Source organism: Anser brachyrhynchus, assembly GCF_964034855.1.
Source record: "Anser brachyrhynchus genome assembly, chromosome: 15".
Taxonomy (NCBI): domain Eukaryota; kingdom Metazoa; phylum Chordata; class Aves; order Anseriformes; family Anatidae; genus Anser; species Anser brachyrhynchus.
The window spans coordinates 4,986,188-5,006,226 of NC_137733.1; the positions used below are offsets into that span (position 1 = coordinate 4,986,188).

Consider the following 20,039-nt stretch of genomic DNA (forward strand, 5'->3'; position numbering starts at 1 on the left):
TATAGGAAAAGGTTACCTGCACTTTTGTAACACTGCATTTCCACGCTCTGTTGCCAGATATAATAAAGCAAATTTTTTCTGAAAAGAAATGATGTGATGGTAGCAGTGGAGTTGTCATTATGCTTTCAGGAGTGATTGTGAAACTCGTATTTCTTGACTTTGCAGGAATACTGCTGTATCACAGCATCACTTTTCTTGCTCATCCTAGGAGGAAAGTCGGAGAGGCAGTGTATAGAGTTTATAAAAAACATTCGCACACTGGTGGAATGTGTGGGAAGGAATTAACCACGGCTTCCCAGTTCTTTTGCTTTTTCCATCAGCGGTCCAATCCTCACCCTATTTCAGCATAGGTCAGATCTGCACAGAACTGGCACATCATCTAGCAGTGATTCAAAAGGGAATCCCTTCAGCAGATGTCTTCTGGGGCAAAACTAGCATTTTCAAAGCATGCTGTCTTCCCACTTCCTTAGTTCCAGTAGGACAGTGGTGTACGAACCAGAATCTATCATTCTCCATGCCCAGAAGAGTCCATAAAAAGGAAACTGTGGACACCAGTGGTGAGGCACAGGAGCTGCTGAACAGACAGTTTGGCACCAGCGTGTTTGTGAGCCAAGGTAGATGGCTTCTCCAGAGCAAAAATATCAGGCCTTAGATAGAGAGCAGAGGCAGTGAGTCATATGAATATGATGAATTTTCCTTGGACCACTGCAGAAAGATCCTTTTGCTATCTAGAATATAGCATAAGTCATCATTTCAAGATGTGGAAGTGCTTTAGTGGATGTCTCTTTTGGCCTTCTGTTCAAATAATAATGAGCACAGCATCAGTAAAGGCACTTTTTTGTTCTCTTTGTGCTGGTGGAAATGAAAAATGGGCTTATGTCAGAAATTCTGCTGAATATACCACTTTATGATAGGTCTTTTGAGAGGAAAATCTAAAAAGCCTATTTTTAAGTGACATGCTAAAATTCTTACCTATGGTACATGGTGATGCTCTTTTCTATATATTGCACAGTGGCTTTGTCCCCTCCCCATATGGTGGCCCTGTAGAAGCATGCGTGATGGCAGGAGGGTCATATGCATGTAACTGTGCCCCAAACGATTTAAGCTATAGGTGACTGATACGTTCACAGCTGCCCTTTGGGGCACTGGTAATGGATTAGAAATCAATAACGCTGGTTTTGAGCATTCATGTTCAGCTTGTGGTTCAGCCAAGTGATTATTTTTGCTTTTAAGGTAGTGTCGCTGGAATGCAAAGTCCAGGCATAGGCAGGCAGAGGGTAGGGGATGATATTTCCATTCCAAATGCTACTTAATTTCTCCAGGAGTTCTTACGTAGTTCAGTATTTTCGTTAGTGTTTAAAATCATTCATTTTGGTACACAAGAAGAAATATTTCTGGCAGCATGGCTCAGCTGACTGATAGCCCAGTGAGAAGACACGATGTGTTTATTTCATCTGTATATCTTCTGCCAGAAATGTCATCTTTCACAGCAGTTGCTTTGAAAAGGGTTAAGCAAAAGAGGAAAGGAAAAGGGAACAGTTCCGTTATGAAACAAGGGGTGCACATTATATCAGGATATAATATAAATTTGAACTGCAATAATTGCATAAAAGGACCTCATATTGCCACTTCACTAATAACCATTTGCTTTTGTTTTGGTTGTTTCCATTTATCATAGGAGAGACGGAAATATATATTGCACTGGGCTTAAATTTCTTGTTGCTTCTCAGTAGGCAAGTGTTACCACTCAGCATCATCACTGCCTAGAGATGATTTTCAAGGATAAACATGTCCAAACCTTCCAGCCCACGTTGCTAATAGCCAGGGGCAGGTACACTGTGCATCTCCCTCATATAGCAGCAGTTCCTGTCCTCCTCCAGTATGTTCTCACTTAAAGCATACTGTTTTGTGTAGAGTTGATGAAATAAGCAGAAATAGTTACTCAAGTTTTACTGGTTATAGTGGTGATGTGTTTTTTAATTGGGGCAGGGGAAGGTTTCTTTGGTCTTTTTTTTTTTTTAAGCTGTCTGTGACCACAATGTGATTAAGGTTGGTTACAGTCATGCATAACATCCAATAAATGCTGTGGTCAGTCCTTGGCCATAAGGCTGTAGAGTGTGTTTGAAATATGAGCTGCGGTAGTTTGGGTTACACATACCTCAGGTGGGATGAGCTCAGCTCTTGGGTTTCTGGTACAAATGTTCATTTTGATGGCATTCAGAACCAGCTTTCGGTGGATCTGTTTGAATCTGTGTTCCCACAGCTGGACCCCACTGGCTCTTCTTTGGCTTCTCTCAGCCTCTGTGAGCTGCTGCTATAACTTTTTTTTTCCTAAACTTCTTAGGGATGCTTCTGGACACAAGCATTTTCTTCTTGTCCTTCAACAATATTGTACTTTGAAACAATAAAGACTTGGCAAAGGTCTCCGAGACCAGTTCTAGTGACCTCTTTGCTTAAGTGCTGTCTTCTGGAGCTCCATCTCTTAGTTTACCCTTCCCCTCTTCTTGAACACCAGATAGGTGAAGCAAACTGGTGGTGTAAGCAAACTCCCAGAAATCTGGTCACTCTTCAGTGTGCAAAGGAAATATTCAGCTTCTGACAAAGTAGTGACTGTGTGTGGTTTTTTGCTGCCTCTATCTTTTTCATGTCTGGATTTTCTACCACAAATTATAGTCTCTTTCTTCTTTCACGCATCTGCATGGTTTGTTCCAGCATAACTGGACCCTTTCACTAGAGGAGGATATCCCTTCCACGTGCTTCTGTTGCCCCTTCTCCAGCTAACAGATCTGTCTGACTCCCCCATCTTCCAAAAGACCAACACAGCAATTTTGTGACTGCAGTCAGAGGCTACGAGCTTGTGTAGGTAGGGACTGCAGGCAGATCATTTTCAGGATGGCGATTGAAATCAAATTGAAAACTATGAACTCAGCCAAAGAGACTTGATTTTAAATGGTAATGAGCAGCCCTTTGTGTGGTCTGTGTACTGTTCTGCTGGAAGACGATTCCACCACGTGTTGAAGAAGTGATACCATGTTCAGCTTAAAGTGTAGCTGTGGATCAAGGACTTAGCGGCTTAAAGTAGTAGGCCAGTAAAAGAGATGGCTGAAGTAACACGTTATAGTTCTTACAAGTCGAAGTGCATCCCCAAAGGAGTATTGCATCTGCAGTGGGAGACCCCCATCTCTCCAACCACTACAGCCTCTTAACAGGGTGACAGTCCCACACCCTTGTAAACTGAGCAGCGCTCTCAAATCCTTCAGATGTTTGCATCTGCTTCGCTGCTCGGAACTTATTTGAATAATACTCCTTGCCAAGCTCGATTTGTTAATGTTTCAGTGCATTGTTCAAGGCTAAATAGATGTAACTAGCCAGAGAGGGAGTTTGACGTTTTGTGAGTAGTGGTGTTGATGTTCTAACAGAGGCCGGTGCTATGCCAAAGTCACACTTGCCTGCCTCAACTGCCTGTACCTCCTGCTTTAATGCATTTTCTTTGTTGCTGTCCCTCTTTCTCCTCCTCATAGATCAACCCCCTGTCGTATGGCAGTGTGGTACAGACGTACAGGCTGCCTACGTACAGCTGTTACCCTAAGGATTCCTGGACATCCCTCTGCAAGAAGCTGTTCCTTGGAGAGCTGATCTACCCTTGGAAACACAAAGGAGAGAAGCAGGACTAAGCAAAGCAGAAGAGCCAGGACTGAAAGGCTCGGTCAGAAAAACATACTGACTCCTAATGCTTTTGGACCAAAGGTATCTCAGAGCCAACAGCTGCTGGATCCCTTTAATTAGATTTTGTTAATGTGGGAGGGGCTGAATTCTTAAAAGCAAGTATTTTTAAACATTGTTCTTCAACTTTCCCCTTCCCCTACACTATGTTTGAGCTGGTTTGGTTTCCAGGCTGTTTCTTGTTAATGCGGTGTTATCCTACCCGCGATGTCTGCCTGCTGGCACCAGGGGCTAATGATTTTTTTCTAATGCAAAAGGTGAAACCCATCAGTGCCTCATGGAACCAGCATTTAGTGTAATCAAGGAAGTACCCCTTGAATGGTTTCATGCTGTATATATCTTTCCATGTAAGTTCACAGGGTCATATGAACCAGCCCTTCAGGTGGTTCAAAGTCACAATGTTGAGGTGCATTCTACCAAAGGGCATTTTGGACCTTTTATGCTTCAGCATTCAAGCCAGCTGATCAAAGTGAACATGGAGGATCAGCTTTTAGAGTCACACACTGAAAATTGTAGAGTGGGATTATTCAGGTTCAGGGGATATTTATTCTTTTCCTTTTGGTTGGGCTTGGATTCCACCCCCCGCCCAGTGCAGCACCAAAGCAGGTGTGAGCATAGAAACAATGGGACTGGAGGCCCAAAAACATAGACTGTGGTTCATTTGTGCCTATATGAAACACAGAGGGTCTCATCGACGTTTTTCAAAAGCAAATCTGGGGAGAGCTGAGCCCTGAGCTGACACCAGAACTGGAAGTGCAGGGCGCACAGCTTCAAACCCCAGCCTGCCCAGGCTGACACGGCAGCGAGCTGTGGTAGCTGAGAGCTCAGGGCCCTGCCAAGGCTCAGGGCTTCTTTCTCAGTTGCAGTCCAAGGCAAACACAGCTTTGCTGAGTCCGGCTCCGGCTGCGGTGTCTGCCAGAGGACTGCAGCAGCCCAGCTTGGTATGCAGCTCAAGCAGCGCTGGGAAGTGTGTGCTGGGTTCCCTTGCAGGGTCAGTACATCTCCCTGCTTCTCGGGGCCCAGATGAGAGCCTCTTCTTGTGCTGCCTCATCTTTTGCATGTTCTGGTGGTCAAAGAGATTTTGAAGTGATTTCAGATGAGGTATTTAAAGCCACTTCTTTCCCTGTAACTGTAGACACATTTGTCTCAGGAGGATTTTCCTGCTTTGGATGCTACCTCTGCAGTGCAGCAGTGACTGGCTTTTCTGCATCCTGTTCTGACTGTGTGCTTATTTTGACATCTGTTCCCCTTGCCAGTGAGTCTTCTCTTCCCTGTCTTGGGGAGAGTGCTTCTGTGTACAAGAGTGTGATGTCCCGCTGTGTACTTTGCTGTTGTGCAGACAGTTTTATACAATCGTTACCTGAAAGTACACGGACTCTGGGTCTGCGAGCTCCTCCTGCCCTGACTGAAACAGCGATGTAGTGTCACGGCACCCTGCTGCTGCTTTGCACTCCCCAAATGGCTGCATTAAATGGCATGCTGGATCCTTTCCTCGGCCCCAGAGGGCTCTGTTTGTCCAAGGGCACGGAGGACAGACAAGGAGGATGTGTGTGTTGTGGCGGTCTGCACCTCCACTCGCAGGTTAAGAATTTCCTACCCCAGCCCCATGTCTCGTCTGTGTGCCTGGAGACAGCGCAGAAGAGAAGGATTACAGCCCCAGGAATGTTGGCTGCTTTACAGCGTCCCTGGCAGGTACATTTCGTTTGTCTGTAGCTGCTAACAGCCGCTGGCAGTGCAGCCACTGCCTCTGCAGTCATAGCTTGATGGAAAGAAAATGAAGCTCTGTAGGCAAGCGTTTGGTCCAGACATTCCTTAGCAGGCAAGCACAGAAGCTGCTGAGGTCTTGCAGTTTTCTTAAGAGCATGGTGAGGGAAGGCAGCGTTGCACAGGCACTGCTACCAAAAGGTGATGATGTGGTTCCTTCATCCAGGGTCCGGGTGGCAAAAAGCCCCTCCACCACTGTTGCCGCCCCTGGCTCTGGAGGGGCCATCACTAGCTGCAGAAACTGGAGCGATTCTTGTTGTTCTTTAACGATCAGTGCTTAAAACTCATGTACAAATACAGTATCTTCTTTTGGAACTTTGTTGTCTGAGTATTTCTTCCACTCCAGGTTTGAGTAGGTGCGGGCTGTGATCCATTTAGTGGGTGAACGGTCTGAGAAATGTTTTGTACTTCAGCTTAAGTCACCGTCCTGGAGAGCCAGCCTTACCTGCCACTCAGCAGGGCAGGTTTACATTTTACCTCCTCTTGTGTTTCCATTGGAGTAATTCAACGATATTCCCCCTGCTTCCACCCATGCCTGCATGGTTTGGTTTGCTAACTGCTGAGGGACGCTTTATTATGTTTGGTATTGTGGAAATAATGTTCCTAATATCCTGGCTTTTGAAATTTCTCTGTAAGACAAAACAGCTCATGATGGTCCTGGTCCTGGCTGTCCTTTGGGATCGAGTGACCTGAAAGCATCAGGGACAGCACAAAACAGCAAATGTGACCTTCCTATTGGGAACCTGCCAAGCATGTCAGACATTCCAGCACTGGGTCTGTTCGCTAACATCTGGTACTGACTCTGGGGATGATGAGATACCAAAGGGACAAAAAGCTTCTCCACAAACTGAAGCCTGAATCTTCTGTGACCTGAAGTAGCCCAGCTGGAAGTAACAGCCCCCGGTGGGTGTGATTCTCCAGTATCAGGCAGGACCAGCGCCTGAGCTGTCCTGCTGCTTCTGGTACTCGGCGTTCTCCTTGCCTCTGATGGTGTCCGAGCCTGTGAGTTTCTTCTGCTGGATATTTGCCACGTCTCTGTTCTTCCTTTCCAGTCACTAATGTGAAATAGCCTTCCCCCACCCTTTTCCGATTCTGCGCGGAGACATTACAACAACTTAGCAGACATCCTGCTCAGGAACATATGACCTTATGGCATCTCTAATTAGAAGGTGGGATCAGCATCGTCTTCTACAGCAGTGCAGGTTGGCATTTCCCTGGGGAAGAGACTGCTGATAAGGTTATGGCACTAATTTATTGTGCCATAACTTACAGCAGGCAGCAAGCAGTCTTTGCCAACCATCATTCAAAGACTGTAATCTTGCAGGCTTTTTTATAATACTGCATTTCCTTATTATTGTTATTATTTCTTTTACCTTTTGTTTTCCAGTGCCGGCACAACATTTGACGTGCCTCTTTACATAGGCATGATTTTTGCGAAGGAAAATGTAACTCACTGCATGTAAAACTCCATCCTAGGTAGAAGTCTGCCTCTGAGAAATACTTTCCTTTCCTAACCAGAATAGCATGTGACGATGCTGAAAGGAAATCTCGGTAATTACACTGCACTGAAGACTCTGTTTATGGTTTTGGGAGGCTTCCCTGATCCTGCAGCTAGACTGTGCCTTATTCTCCTGGCACATACGAATAAATCGTCAGACCCACAGAAAACGAGCATCGCACGTACGTATAACCCCCGCGTTGGCTCACACTCAGCAGTTAGCAGGGAGCAGAGCAGTGCAGGACGCAGCTATCCCTGAAGCCAGCGGGAGGGCAGGGCATGGTGACTCCCTCTCGGCTCTTGCACCCAAAGGAGCCGTGTCAGCCTCACTGGCATTGTGCAACTCCACAATTAAAATTGACACATGGCACAGAGCGTGTGGGTCTTAAGCTCTGAGCTCACCTTGCTTAGCATGGGAGTAGCTCCTGTCCTTTAGGGACAGGGCAGTCTGTCTGCCCTGCCCAAGCAGCTCTAATTTCACAGAGGATCCACACGGGTAGGCAGTTTTCTTCTGTTTAATAGTGTGAAATTAAAGCAGGCAAATCTCCTGTTTGTCATCACGCAGATAATGAGTTGCTTTCCTTCTGCCATGTGTTGCCTGATCCCAGTGCTGCGACAACACCTTCTTTCTTATCTCAAGCCCTTACTGATTTACTCTGTGCCCAGACCTGGTGATTACACCGTCATGAATCACAGGGTAGCTGAGGTTGGAATGGGGCTGTGGACCTGGTCCAACGCCCCTGCTCAGGCAGGGCCATCTGCAGCGGGTTGCCCAGGACCGTGTCCAGACAGATTTGACAATCCCCTGGGAAGGAGACCCCACAACTTCCCCGTGCAACCTGTGCCAGTGCTCAGTCACCACGAATAAGTGTTCCTGATGTTTAGGCCATTTCTTGTGGTTTAATTCATGCCCATTGCCTCTTGCCCTGTTGTTATGTTACGCTGAGCTAGGAGACATTATAACTCAAATCTCCTGAGCGATTTTGAAGGGTATGCAGTCCTATGTTGTCTCTGTTCCTGAGCAGTCCTGTTCAGGGATCCCTTCGTTTGGGCAGTATCAGAGCCCTGCATGGTCACCGAGGCCTTCTTGCTCGGTCAGTTACCTGCCCTGCTCCTTGGCAGCGTTTCTGGACCTGGTAGCAGAGTGCTTGCACTGCAGCCAAGCTCACTGCCTGCGCTGAGCAGAGCGGGAACCCTGAGGGCCGTGGGGCAGAATCCCCGAGGCTGGCGGTGTGTGAGGCTGCACGGAGCTGGGAGCTGCCTTTGCGCGGTGCTCTGGGGCTCTCCGTGGCAGTATGCTGGTGAATACAGCGGGGACGTGCCTGGATTTCAGCAGATTCGTCTGCATGACATGAGGCCACCGGGCTTTCCAGCTCATTCAGGATCTTCCAGGTTGTATTCCACTGTGCAGGATAAACATGTTTAGAGCAATCCAAACCCTATGTGAGCAGCTGATCTCCCTTCCCAGATGGGAACAGTGCACCCATCCCATCCCCTTTGCATCTGGCCCACCTTTTTTCACTGGGAGCTGAAGAGTTGCTCAGAGAACCTGTCCCGTGAGCCCTGGTGGCAGCTGGCAGCCTCCCTCCAGCGCTTGCCCACGTCAGGGCACAGACCTCAAACCCAGAACGCGCCGGCTGCCTGCTTACTGTCTCAGCAAGCTGCGTGTGAGGAGGCTGCATGCAATTATAAATGCTGAAAGCAACAGGATGTAAACCCTTCGTTTCTAAATGGGTGCCGTGGCACAGAAAGCAGGCGGCGGTGCTGGGCACGCTGCGTGCCTGGGGAAGCAGAAGAGCCAGAGCCCGGGCTGTGTCCAGCAGGGGTGGAGGGAGGCTGCATGTGCCTCTCCTGTCCGTAGCAGTATTTAAGAAGCATCTGGGACTGGGGAAGTTCATGAGAACTTCACCACTGTTGTAGTCAATCCTTCTACTTACAGTCTTTTCAGTTTTAAAATACTTTTTGAAGTTCTGAAACATTTGCACTTTAATTAGACGTGTGTGTTTGCATGTGAACATCAGAGACGATGAGGAAGTCTCATGTGCTGGTTAAACAGCAGCGGCCCATTTTCTGTTTGCATTCGCAGCAGCTACCGAGTGCTAAGCAGGAGCAAAGTGCTCACATAGCAGCAAGACAGCGTTTGCTTTAAAATGCCCTTGTTAGCACCATTCAAAGCAGTGACTTCCTTCCTACCACAGCCGTCCAGCTCAGCAGCTCAGTAAGCAGCTCTGCTGTGTGCCCATCCCAGCACCATTTGTGCAAAGGCACGGCGATGCTCGCGGGGCTCGTACCTGCTGGTCCACGTGCGGCGGGGACCAGAGAGGTTCTGCAGGTGCTGCTGGGTGACAATATAGGGATGGAGATGGTTTTTTCTGCTGACAGGTGTGGATTTTTTGGTTAATTAAACCTTTTAATCGGAACTTAATTGGATTTTGATTACGCTGGAATAAAGATGTTGGGAGAAAAATCAAGCTCTTCCCTCTTGTCTCTGCATGCCGACCCCCTGTGTGGCTGCCTACAGCAGTGGCTGGTGCTGCGGGGATGGAGCAGGGAGGCTGCGGGGGGGCTGGGCTGTTCCCCCCAGCCTGGCCGCGATCTCTGCTCCCCGCACACGCGGGGTAATTCACCGCTCACCCAGCTGAGTGCTCTGCTGAGGCCAGATCACAAAAGCCTTGCGAGGAGGAGCACCGATCCAGCAGATCCTGCCCCAGCACTGGGAGATGGTCCAGGTGCTGCCCCACCAGCAGCTTTCCCCGTGGCTCAGTTTTCCGCCAGCTCATCTGTACGACACGTGGCTGCTTGAGGTGAGAGGCAGGGCCGAAGGGGACAAGCTGCACCACCTGAGCAGGAACATGTGCCATGCCTGGGAACGGGGGGTGCTTGGGGCTGCTCCTCTCCTTTCCACATTAGAGCGGCCAACACCCTTGAATTTACTCCTCCTCTTCTTCTTCCTCTTCCTCCTCTTCTTTTTTCTTTTTCTCTTCTTTTTTCCTTTCCCTGTTCTTCAGCAGCTTGCACCGGCTGCCTCGTGCCCGCTGGGCAGGGTGCGGCCAGCTGGGTGCACGGCCACGATAATGTCCCTGCGGCAGCAAGCGGCTGCTGGGGTCACCCCACGGCATCTGCCTGACCCCGTGCTGCTGGGAGCATCCGGAGCCACCTGGGTTGCCTTCTCCTCTCCCACGGGGATTACCGTCAGCGTGGGATCTGGTTGGTTTCCCACCATCCCACCAGGGGGATGAGGAGCACTCCAATAGCCATAAACCTCGGCTCCAGGGTTGGCCCTGGAAAGAGCGGCAGGACTGAGGTGGAGAGGCAAAGAAAAGAGAAGCAAACTCGCGGAGATCCCTGCCTGGCCTCTTCCTCCCGCCTGCGCCCCGCAGCTTTGGATGGTAGCAGCAGCGCGGGGAATGACTTCTCCCCTCTCCTGGGCGATCGATCCTGCCCGCCGGCCGTGCACGGGGCCCCTCTGCCCGCAGCGCTCGCCCAGCCCGGCCCCTGCCTTCAGCCAGAGCCCCCGCAGTCCTGCCTGCCCCTGCTCCCCGGGACGGGCCTGGCAGCGGCTGCTGCAGATCAAGTCAGCTATTTCATGGGTCGTCTGCTACGGGACGTCTGCTTTTTCATGGGTCTTTTGCAGGCGCTGGGGCAGCCGGGCTGCTGAGGGCTGCGTTTGGGATGACCCAAACCAGGCAGCGCTGGGTGAGGACGGCTGGGCCTGCTGCGGGGGGAAGATTTTGTGCCGCTTTACGCAGCACATCAGGGCCGCGGCTCCGAGCTGGGCGCTCTGCGCTTCCTCATGCATTTTCAGTGACTGCGGGGAGGTTATTTTAACAAAAGCCTCATCAAAACAAGCCCTCCCAAGGGAGGTGAGATCGTGCGGCTCCAAGGCAGCAAATGAGCTCCAGCCCTTCAGCATGGGGAGGGAGCTGGGCTGGGACCACCGAGGCGGGGGCACGCGGGGCTGGATCCGTGCCCACCGCCAGGCCCCCCTGCCGCAGCGCTGGCTCCCAGCCGCCTGCCAGCCCCTGAACAAAGGCAGCGAGCGCCGTGGGATGTGGCAGCAGGCTCAGCCCAGACAGACGGACACAGACGGACACACCAGGGTGGGGGGAGCCAACCGGGCCCCCGGGGAGCAAGGCACAGAGCTGCCAGCCCTAGGCCGGTGCACGGTGCTCGGGTGTCGGTGCCCGGAGCTCCTCAGCTGGCTGAGGACTGATGCGTTTGTCATTATCCCCTTCTGCTCAGTTTGCAGGTTGCTCCACTTCTGGGGCAGTGTTCAAACCCTCACAGCTGGAGCAGGTTACCTGGGCCTGGGGCCTAGGGACGTGGTTTAGTGGGTGACATTGGTGGCAGGGGGATGGTTGGACCCGATGTTCTTGGAGGTCTTTTCCAACCCTAATGATTCTGTGATACTTTGATTCCCGGCAGAAGAGGCTGCCATGGGGCTGCCCAGCGTCCCCGTGCCTGCGGCTCCCGGCCCAACCCACGGCAGCTCCCAGGCCCCTGAGCCCCTTCTGACTGCGATGCTCATGGGGCGAGGGGGGGAGGTGGAAGCCGACCGCCCCCGCTCCCTGCCCCAGCACCCCCGGCCTCTGCCCCCAGACCCATCCACCCTGATCGCCCTCCTGCTCCACCCAAGGGAGTCTGGGGGATGCTGCAGAAATTAAGCAGTGGCAGTAAGTGGGGGGGATTCTCTGAAGGCTTGTAAGGGTTGAGCTCGGTACCCCGTGGGGACGCGCTCCGTCCCCTGCTTCCCCTCGCAGGCTGTCACAAACCCGGCGGGACCGGCCGCCCTTCCCGCACCTCCGCCCCCACAGCTGCTTGGAAACGACCACGGAAGAGGTTTGGGGGGGCCAGGCAGGCAGAGGGGCCCCGCTGTGCGGCCAGACCCCGGTTCCTGGTCCGCCAGAGCCGGAGCAGGCGCTGGGGGTCCATGGGGTCCCCCTGGGGGGTCCATGGGGTCCCCCTGGGGGGGGCACGGGGTCCCTCCGGACGTCCACAGGGTCCCTCGGGGGGGCCCATGGGGTCCCTCTGCATGGGGCTCGCTGGCCCCGCGGGGGCAGCCGGGGGGGGGTGGTCGAGGTGCCGGGCCGCCCCCCCGCCGCGCCCCGCCGCCCCCCTCCCGGCCTCGCGTTCCCATCATGCTCCGCCCCGGCGCGTCCCCCTCTTCCCACCTCCGCCACCCCCGCAAAGCACGCCGGGACTCGTAGTCCCCCCGGCACCGCCCGCCCCCTCGCCCGCCCCCTCCCTTCTAGGGGCGGGGCGGGGCGTGACGGACGTGCGGCTCGGCCTATGGCGCGGCGGGCTCGGAGCAGCGGGGCGGGGCCCGGCCGCCGCCTCTCCTCGGGCCGAGCGGGCGCTGCGCGGCGCCAGGCGGAGGCTGCGGCCGTGGTGGCGGCGGCGCGGCCCGGCCCGGCCCCGGGGCGCCCGGCCGCGGAGGTGAGCGCCCGGCGCGGGGCCGGGGCCGGGACCGGGGCTGGTGCCTGGGGGGGTCGGGGCCGGGGCGCGGCGGGGCTCCGGGTGGCGGGCAGGGCCGGGCAGGGCCGGGCTCGGCGCCCCGGGGCGGGCGGGCGGCGGGGCGGCTTTGTCGGGGCGGCTTTGTCGGGGCGGCGCTCGGCGCTCCCCGTCCTCCTCGCGGGCGTCCTCCCCCCGCAGGTCCCGCAGGAGATGGGAGGCGAGCGGAGCGAGGGCTGAGCTCCGCGGGGCGCACGCGAGCCGGGCCCCGGAGCCGAGGCTGCCCCGGGCCCGGCGGCGCAGCCTGGAATGCGGCCTGCGCCTCCCGGCGGAGCGAGGGACGATGGGGACGCAGGGCAGCCCGGTGAAGAGCTACGACTACCTGCTCAAGTTCCTGCTGGTGGGGGACAGCGACGTGGGCAAGGGCGAGATCCTGGAGAGCCTCCAGGACGGGGCGTCCGAGTCCCCCTACGCCTACAGCAACGGTGAGCGCGGGGCTGGGTTGGGTTGGGTTGGGTTGGGTGGGTTGCGTTGGGTTGGTTTCGTTGGGTTGGGCCGGGTTGGGTTGGGTTTGTTGGGTTGGGTTTGTCTCTGTCTCCTTACAATGCCGCTCATTGGGGTGCGCGTTCGGGGCAGCGGGGAGGCTGCCGCTGCTCGTGGGGATCCCCCGGAGGGTCCGGCGGAGCAGCCGGTGCCCGATGTGCCCGCCCGACGCGCAGATCCCGCAGCTCGGATCCACGGGGCCGTGACCGAGCCGAGCTCTGCGTCCGCGGCCTGCTTAAAGAGCCTGGTCTGCTTTTCCATTATCGCTGCGGGGGTTAATGCAAGGGCTGAGCCGCGCTAAAAGGAAGCGAGGCCCGTAACAAAAGAACGTGAGCGTTTATTTCCACACCAAAGCTGTTAGGACTTGGTAGCTGGCTGCTGAGCACAGCTCCGTTTGTCCACCTCCTGCAAACATCAGGGCTTATAATGGAGCCCATGACAGACCATTAACTATAGTGTCACAAGACCGTAATTAAGAGCCAAGGAGTGGCGCTGTGCTATTTCCTGCGTCCCTTCGCCGCAGTTAAAGCGTAACACGGCCTGGCAGGGTGCGGGTCCTGGGGTGATATTCAATCTGTCATCCTTCTCCCCAGCCTCGATGCAAAATAATGGCCCCAGGGGCTCGACAGAAGCAATGCAATTCAGATCCCGCCCCAGCGCTGCAGCTGGCCCGAGGGCTGGAGCAGTTGGTGCCCTGTTTTGTCTGTAAACAGGGATCTGGGAGAATCGGGTGCTTCTCAGGGCTTTGAATCGAAGCTGGCTGAACACGGAGCATAAAGGAGCGGTGTGGCTCGCCTCCCGATGCTGTGCTCGGCCCTCTGAGCTGCTGCCATCTCCGTAGGAGCTGATGCAAGAGCGCACCTGCTCTGCAGATACTCACGGGGAGGCAGTGACTCAGGAGTCAGGGTAGTTGTGAAATTAGAGTAGCAAATTCTGGAACTAGGAGGCTGTGGTATCATTCATCTGTTTGGATGTCTGGCTGCGCTTGTGCGGTTTGCATTCGAGGAGACACTTGGCGCTAGTCAGCTTCCTTGAAGCCTTTGCATCCCTGAAGCACCCGCCTGCTCCGGGAGCCACAGAGCTGCTCCCTGGGAGTAACGCTCGCTGCACAGGGACGGGTGAGGAGCGTAAGGGGGGGGGGTTGTTTTAAGTGGGGTGTTAACGATGGAGTTGTCTTCCAATAAAAATGTTCACAACTGTTGTTTTGAGGCTAGTGATGCAGAAATAATGCGGACAATTGGAAAGTGAGTGTGTGGTGGGCTCCTTGATGTATGTGCAGAGCCCGGAGAGCTGTTGCTGTGGCTGTAGCAGGTTTATCTCTGTACCCGCTGTTTGTAACAAGGAAGTAACACTATTTCTCGAAAAAAGAAATCTCAGTGAACTAACATTTTCAAAACCTTCCCTCATCTTCTGTAGGCAATTGAACCTATTCCTAATTAGGGAATTAGGTCACGTGCTGTTTTTATTACAGCAGTATGTGCCTTGATAGTCTCTGTTGCTTCTGCAACTACATGCCTTTTGGATAATCAGATTGAGCAGCTTTGAAATCTGAGTGAATTTGATACCACAGATATTCCTGACAGCCCTGGCAATCAGGTTTCCTCTGCCTCTGATCAGCTGGGATGTGCGTACTGGCAGGGGAAGCCTCGCCGCGTGCGCTGGCTGTGCCCCGACGGAGACCGGCCCTCGATGCACAGGCACACGCCTGGTTTTCTCTCTCCAGAAGACGAAACTTGCCCTGATCAGTGTGCAAAGGAGCGTGCTTTAGGTCGCATAGTGACAGGGACATGTCTCGGCTCGTGCTCAGATCCCTTGTACCTAACCTGTGTAGGGGAAGGGGTAAGTAAGGTGCCCACGCGCTGTCCCATTGGGGTCATTTGGCCAAGGACAACTGTTTGGATGCAGGTTTTTGAAATACAGTGTGAAATACCTTCCTTTCGGCTCTGGGAAGAGACACCTTTTAAAAGTGAAACTCTGTAAATGAAGCCCTGTGTCTTTTTCTGCTTATCTGCCGTACACCTGATGTCTAGAAAGGAGTCGGAGGGATTCGTCTTCGCTCCGTGAGCAGTGAGGTGTTGGAGAAGTGGGCGGCTAAGAGACAAGAAAGCCCTTTTCCTATCAGCATCTCCATCGTAAGCTCTAAGCAGCAGGGAGCCTCTGCTTGCTCCCATCCAGTTTCTGAGAGCCTGGAGTGCTCTATGATGAGTCTGGTCTTAAAGCATTTTGGTTGCTTCTCTCTGTCCTCGTTCAGGATCCCAAAGCCAAAGCCCCGCTTCTCAGCGTCGCCTTGTCGCATGGTACCCTGTGCTACATCAGACACCAGGCACAGAGCTTCTGGAGGCTTAACAATGGCAGTGCGAACGGAGATTTGGTGTCCAGCTCTCACCTGCGTTCCCCACTAGGGTGCTGCTGAAGCCGCTGAGAGCGTTGGTCTCGAGGAGCGTGAGGCTGAGCGTGCTCCCCGTGAGGAGCAGGATCTGTCCCCTTGTGCCGTGTGGCTGGGCGTTGGCACCCCTGCCCCAGGAGGGTTTCTAGCTGAGGTGGAATTCCACTTTGCTGTTTCTTGCTCAGCTTCAGAAAGCCCTAAGGAAGCATTCTTCCTAGTATTTTAGGGAAAATACGAGCTTTTGGGAGAACGCTACGGTTCTTTCTTCTGAGCTTCCAGTGTTGTCCTTCCCAGCTTTTTCCCCGCAAATTTCCCAAACCTGCTGCTGTGGAAGCAGGCTGCTGCTCTCAGAGCCCCCCCACTACTCCTGACAGCTGGAGGACCTCACCGGTGAGCCAAAACCCTGCCTTTCCCCAAAAGCTTTTCCCTCTCAGCGCTCAGCCGTGCTCCCGAGGTGCAGCAGTGGGGTTTCTAGCCCTGCGGTGGTATCAGAGCTGACTCGGAGCAGGACTGCGTGCCTTGCTCACAGACAGGAGTCAGCTACGTGGCTTGCTTGTCACTTCAGTGCTTTTGCTGCCCCCGAGGGTCCTGTCCTTGCCCTTGCCCCGGTGCTGCAGCAGGACGGGTGGAAGCCGGACGCGGCGGGGCTGCGAGCGCTGAGCTGAGCAGCGGCCTTGTGCTCGTCCGCAGCCGGACCCGGTGCCCTGTCAGCGCCGTGTCACCCATCCTTTCTGGAACATCTCATTGTTGGTGTGCTGAAACAATCCTGCCGAGCTCGTCCGTTGGCTTGCCGAGGAGGCTGCCCTGCGCCGTGCTGCAGCCCCACGGCCTGACTCATCCGGAGCCGCTGCCCGGCAGGCGCGGATGCCACTACGCCGTGTGGCAAGGTGCTCGGCGTGCACCAGAAATAGGGCCTGGGCTGGCCTCAGCGCTCAGACATGAATGCAATGTGTTCTCTGCTGAGCCTCACGTGACTGAATGCTTTTTCTGTGGCAGAGTCTTCCCCCTCACCTGCTGCTGCTCCCATAGGAGAGGAGAAACGTGTGCTCGGGAAGGAACGGAGCATGTTTCTGAGCAGATGGTTTTGATTGGAAGGGGAATAGATTATTTTTTTTTTTTCTGTTCTCAGTTTGTATTAAGAAAGTCATGGGGAGGGAAGCTTATGTCTGCTGCACTCTGGTCTCCTTACAGCAGCATGGGAAGGCACCACACAGCCGTGGTCCCGCTGCAGGGCAGGGATGTCACCGGCCCCTCCGCAGGGAGACCCCGTGCCTGGCTGCGACCCCATCCCCATCTGGGGCTCAGTGTCTGCATTCAAGCACTATTCTTAGAGCTCTGTTACCCGAGGATGCTGTTGTCACTTGAGTGACCCACCTCTGTGGATGTTCAAAAGCATGCAGGCGAGCAGTTCTGCTTTAAACATGCAGCTTCTGCAAAGAGAGGCCCTCTGTGCATCTCTGACAGCTCACCTTCCCTCCCGAGCACACAGGCAATCGTTGCTGGGTGTACCCGTGCTTGGCAAGATCTCAGGCTGGGGCAGCGCTAATGCAGCGGCAGGGCTGTAGTAATGGGAATAATGCTTTATTCTGAGGTTTTAGCGCTCTGGTGGGAGTTGGATTTGAGGCAAGATGTTCTAAATGGAGCCTCGCCATCACGTCCCTGTCGTGGCTGCAGGATCGGTCTGTGGGGAATGCTTCAGCTCAGACACGCTGATCATGCTGCTGGAAATCTCTCCAAGCTATTGAAAGAGCAGAGAGTGTTTGTTACAGCAGGTCCTCGCGTCTGCCAGCACTTGCATCAGTGTCCTTCAGGAATGTTTTTTCCATGGTCATCAGGGATGCAAAACTGATCTCATCGGAGCAGGCTTTGGATTGGAAACCCCTCCAGTATCTCTTATTTCTCCCTCATTTACTTTTCCTTTGTGTAAAAAATATTTCTGACCATACAGTACTGGAGCTCTATCTCTGCTTGATGGGACCAAGTCCCTAGCAGGTCTGGATGTCTTCTGCTCTCTTCAAGTCAGGATGGAGGATGCTCAGTGTGTTAGGCTGTTGTGCACACATCACATTTCAGGAGGGTTGTGTTTTTGCAAAGCTAGGCACTTATTCTGCAGAGCTCTCGGTCACCTGGGCAGTTCTGACTGCCTCTAACACACTGCATAAAAGCTTTGCTTGTAGGTGGCTGTTCATATGTCTGAGCCTCAGGTCCACAGAGGTGATGTCAAATGAGTGGTATGAATCTGAAATGGGTGGAATGCTCTCCTAATAACTGGAATTACGTTTTTCTTTATTTTTTGAGCTTGTTTTTTAAACACCAATAGGTTTTGATTTTTCTAGATCACGAGATGAACTTGTCTGCATCTGTTGGTGTGTGCTTTTCTTGGAAATAAACTGCAGAGGAAAACCCATGTAAAATGTCTCCTCCTTCCCCGCCCCATCTCCTTCAGCTTTTGTTTCCAGCTGTTCCCCGGCACGTTTTCCTCAAGCAGCTCCCTGCCTCCCTCTCTCACTGAAGAGCAGAGCATCTTTCTGTTGCACTCACAAAGAGCTACGCTGCAAACTTAAGTTTCAGAGCTGAGGTTTTACAACCTTGCTGTTCTCGTTTTCTTTCCTTCCGAACTTTCCTCTAGCCCTCGTCTTCAGCCCGGGCTTGTCACCATATGAGCAATGATACAGATGCCTTATGTCACACCGGTTTCTATTTGATTTCAGGCTGAGGAGGAGGAAGGAAGCTCTGATGTGAAAATCCTCAGCCTGTTTTTGCTATTTTGCTGAATGCTTTGCTGAGAGCTGGGTTTTGCCTGAGGCAGTCTGAGAGAAACTTTCCTTGGGACACAGAGGGCCATCGTGGCTTGGGTCTCCTCTACACCACGAGTGTGGGTCTGCTTCTTCCTGCGAAAGCTGTGCTAACAGTAAGGTTGCAACATCGGTTCTGAGATTGTTTGTTCCTAGGGGGCTTCTGCTTGTTGAGAAGACTTTTACATACCCGTAGCTTTATAAATTTTATGGCTATTAAGCCATAAGGTGCTGTGCATCTCTGGGATAATACTTTATTCCATTTAAAGAAAACAAATATTTTTTAAAGAAGTATCACTAACTTATTTTCCACCCCTGCTTCTGAGTTGCCTAGCCAATCTGGGGGGGGTTTATCATACCACATTCCTCTCTTTGCAAATGGTTGCTCTCTGCATGCTCTCACAGTGATGTCCAAAGAAACGACTGTCTCTTAGTTTTTGCTGATTTTGGCAGCAGTCGGTCTGTTTTGCCCATGGTTCTTGTCCCAAGAACCATGTGTGTGTTTTTTGTTGTGTGTGGGTCTTTGTTGGTGTTTTTTTTTTTTTTTTTTTACTGTTAGGTGTCTTTAGCTGATTCTCAGTGTAAACTCCCTACAGGGAGCAGGCAGTGTCTGTGCTGAGGCACAAGGAGAAGTCGTGCAGGGCTGATCCTACCCAGCCAGAGCCCTGTCTGTGCTGCTCACTGCACGAGACAATGCAGGCATGTGCTAAATGTCTCCTCGGGTCAACGTGTGCCTGTTCTTGTAGGGGCTATCTGCATTGTAAGGTTAACACTCAGTGTTTTTGTCTAACCTAAACAGGTGAAATGCCAGCTTTCTCTTTGTAGCAGCAAAAGTAATGCTTCGTGACCCCAGCTGAGGTAGCTGGGGCGAGGTGTGCTCTGCAGCAGCTCTAGGGGGAGGCTCGCAGATAACTAGAGATAGGACTGGAGGGCATGGTCTCGAGTTGTGCCAGGGGAGGTTCAGGTTGGAAATGAGGAGACATTTCTGCTCAGAAAGAGCAGTCAGGCATTGGGACGGGTGGCCCAGGGAGGTGGTGGAGTCACCGTCCCTGGGGGTGTTCAAGGAAAGGTTGGACGTGGTGCTTAGGGACGTGGTTTAGTCGGTGATGGTGGTGGTAGGGGGATGGTTGGACCACATGATCTTGGAGGGCTTTTCCAACCCTAACGATTCTGTGATTCTGTTTGGGCCGCAAGTGGAGCATTTGGCAGCGCGCGTTGGGCCGCAGGCGGGCACTCACCTCACCATCAGGGCCGGTTCCAGCTGAGGGACAGGGCTCAGCACCGGGCAGTGGTGCTTGGCCATGTCAGCCCTGCCGACAAGCCGTGGCCTCCCTCCTGGGAGCCCGGGCGTGCAGCCTCAGCCTGGCAGGCCCGTGCCTCCGCTCCCCGTGTAGGCCGCAGGCTGCCGGCCTCCGAGCGCGGTGCTGCCATCCCTTGTGGTGACAACCTTGGGAGCCGGCGGCAGCTAACTGCGCAAGGCCGGCGCTGTGGAGGTGTTTCACGCGGTCACTTGGGCCTTGTTGAATGTTTTTTTTGTCTCCAAGCGTGCCTTGGTGTTTGTATGGTGGTCCAGCAACAATGCAGATTGTTATGGTGCCCTGCGATGCTTCCTCACAGGCTGCCTTTGTTTCCACGTGCAGCTGTGTCACTTTTATGGACATCTGAACTGTAAAGCATGAAGAAACTCTTTTGTCTGTAGGAGCTTCTGTGCATAAAATCAATCTTGATTTTCTTCTAAAGAACAAATCCACTCAACATTCTCGATTCTGGACTGACTTCTGACTGTTTCCGTGGCATCCTGGGTGTGCGCTGATGTGGCGTGAGCTGTAGGAACGGATTTGCTCCTGGCTCCAAGCGCGGTTTTGGATGCGGATGTCAT

General features: G+C 53.3%; 2 protein-coding genes across 4 annotated transcripts in view; both read left to right on the forward strand.

The window, feature by feature from the left end:
* Window positions 1-5,802, forward strand: part of PIGQ (phosphatidylinositol glycan anchor biosynthesis class Q) — a 35,092-nt gene extending 29,290 nt beyond the window's left edge. For all 3 annotated transcript variants that reach the window (XM_080556125.1, XM_080556127.1, XM_080556126.1), the window contains exon 11: window positions 3,522-5,802. In XM_080556125.1, the coding sequence (XP_080412251.1) occupies window positions 3,522-3,674 (153 nt within the window). In that variant the 3' untranslated portion in view covers window positions 3,675-5,802. The remainder of the gene's footprint in view (window positions 1-3,521) is intronic.
* A 6,506-nt stretch (window positions 5,803-12,308) lies between these two features.
* The window catches only part of RAB40C (RAB40C, member RAS oncogene family), a 33,493-nt gene continuing 25,762 nt past the window's right edge, over window positions 12,309-20,039 (forward strand). The window contains exons 1-2 of the mRNA XM_080556155.1: window positions 12,309-12,421; window positions 12,638-12,921. Of these exons, the coding sequence (XP_080412281.1) occupies window positions 12,780-12,921 (142 nt within the window). The 5' untranslated portion in view covers window positions 12,309-12,421; window positions 12,638-12,779. The remainder of the gene's footprint in view (window positions 12,422-12,637; window positions 12,922-20,039) is intronic.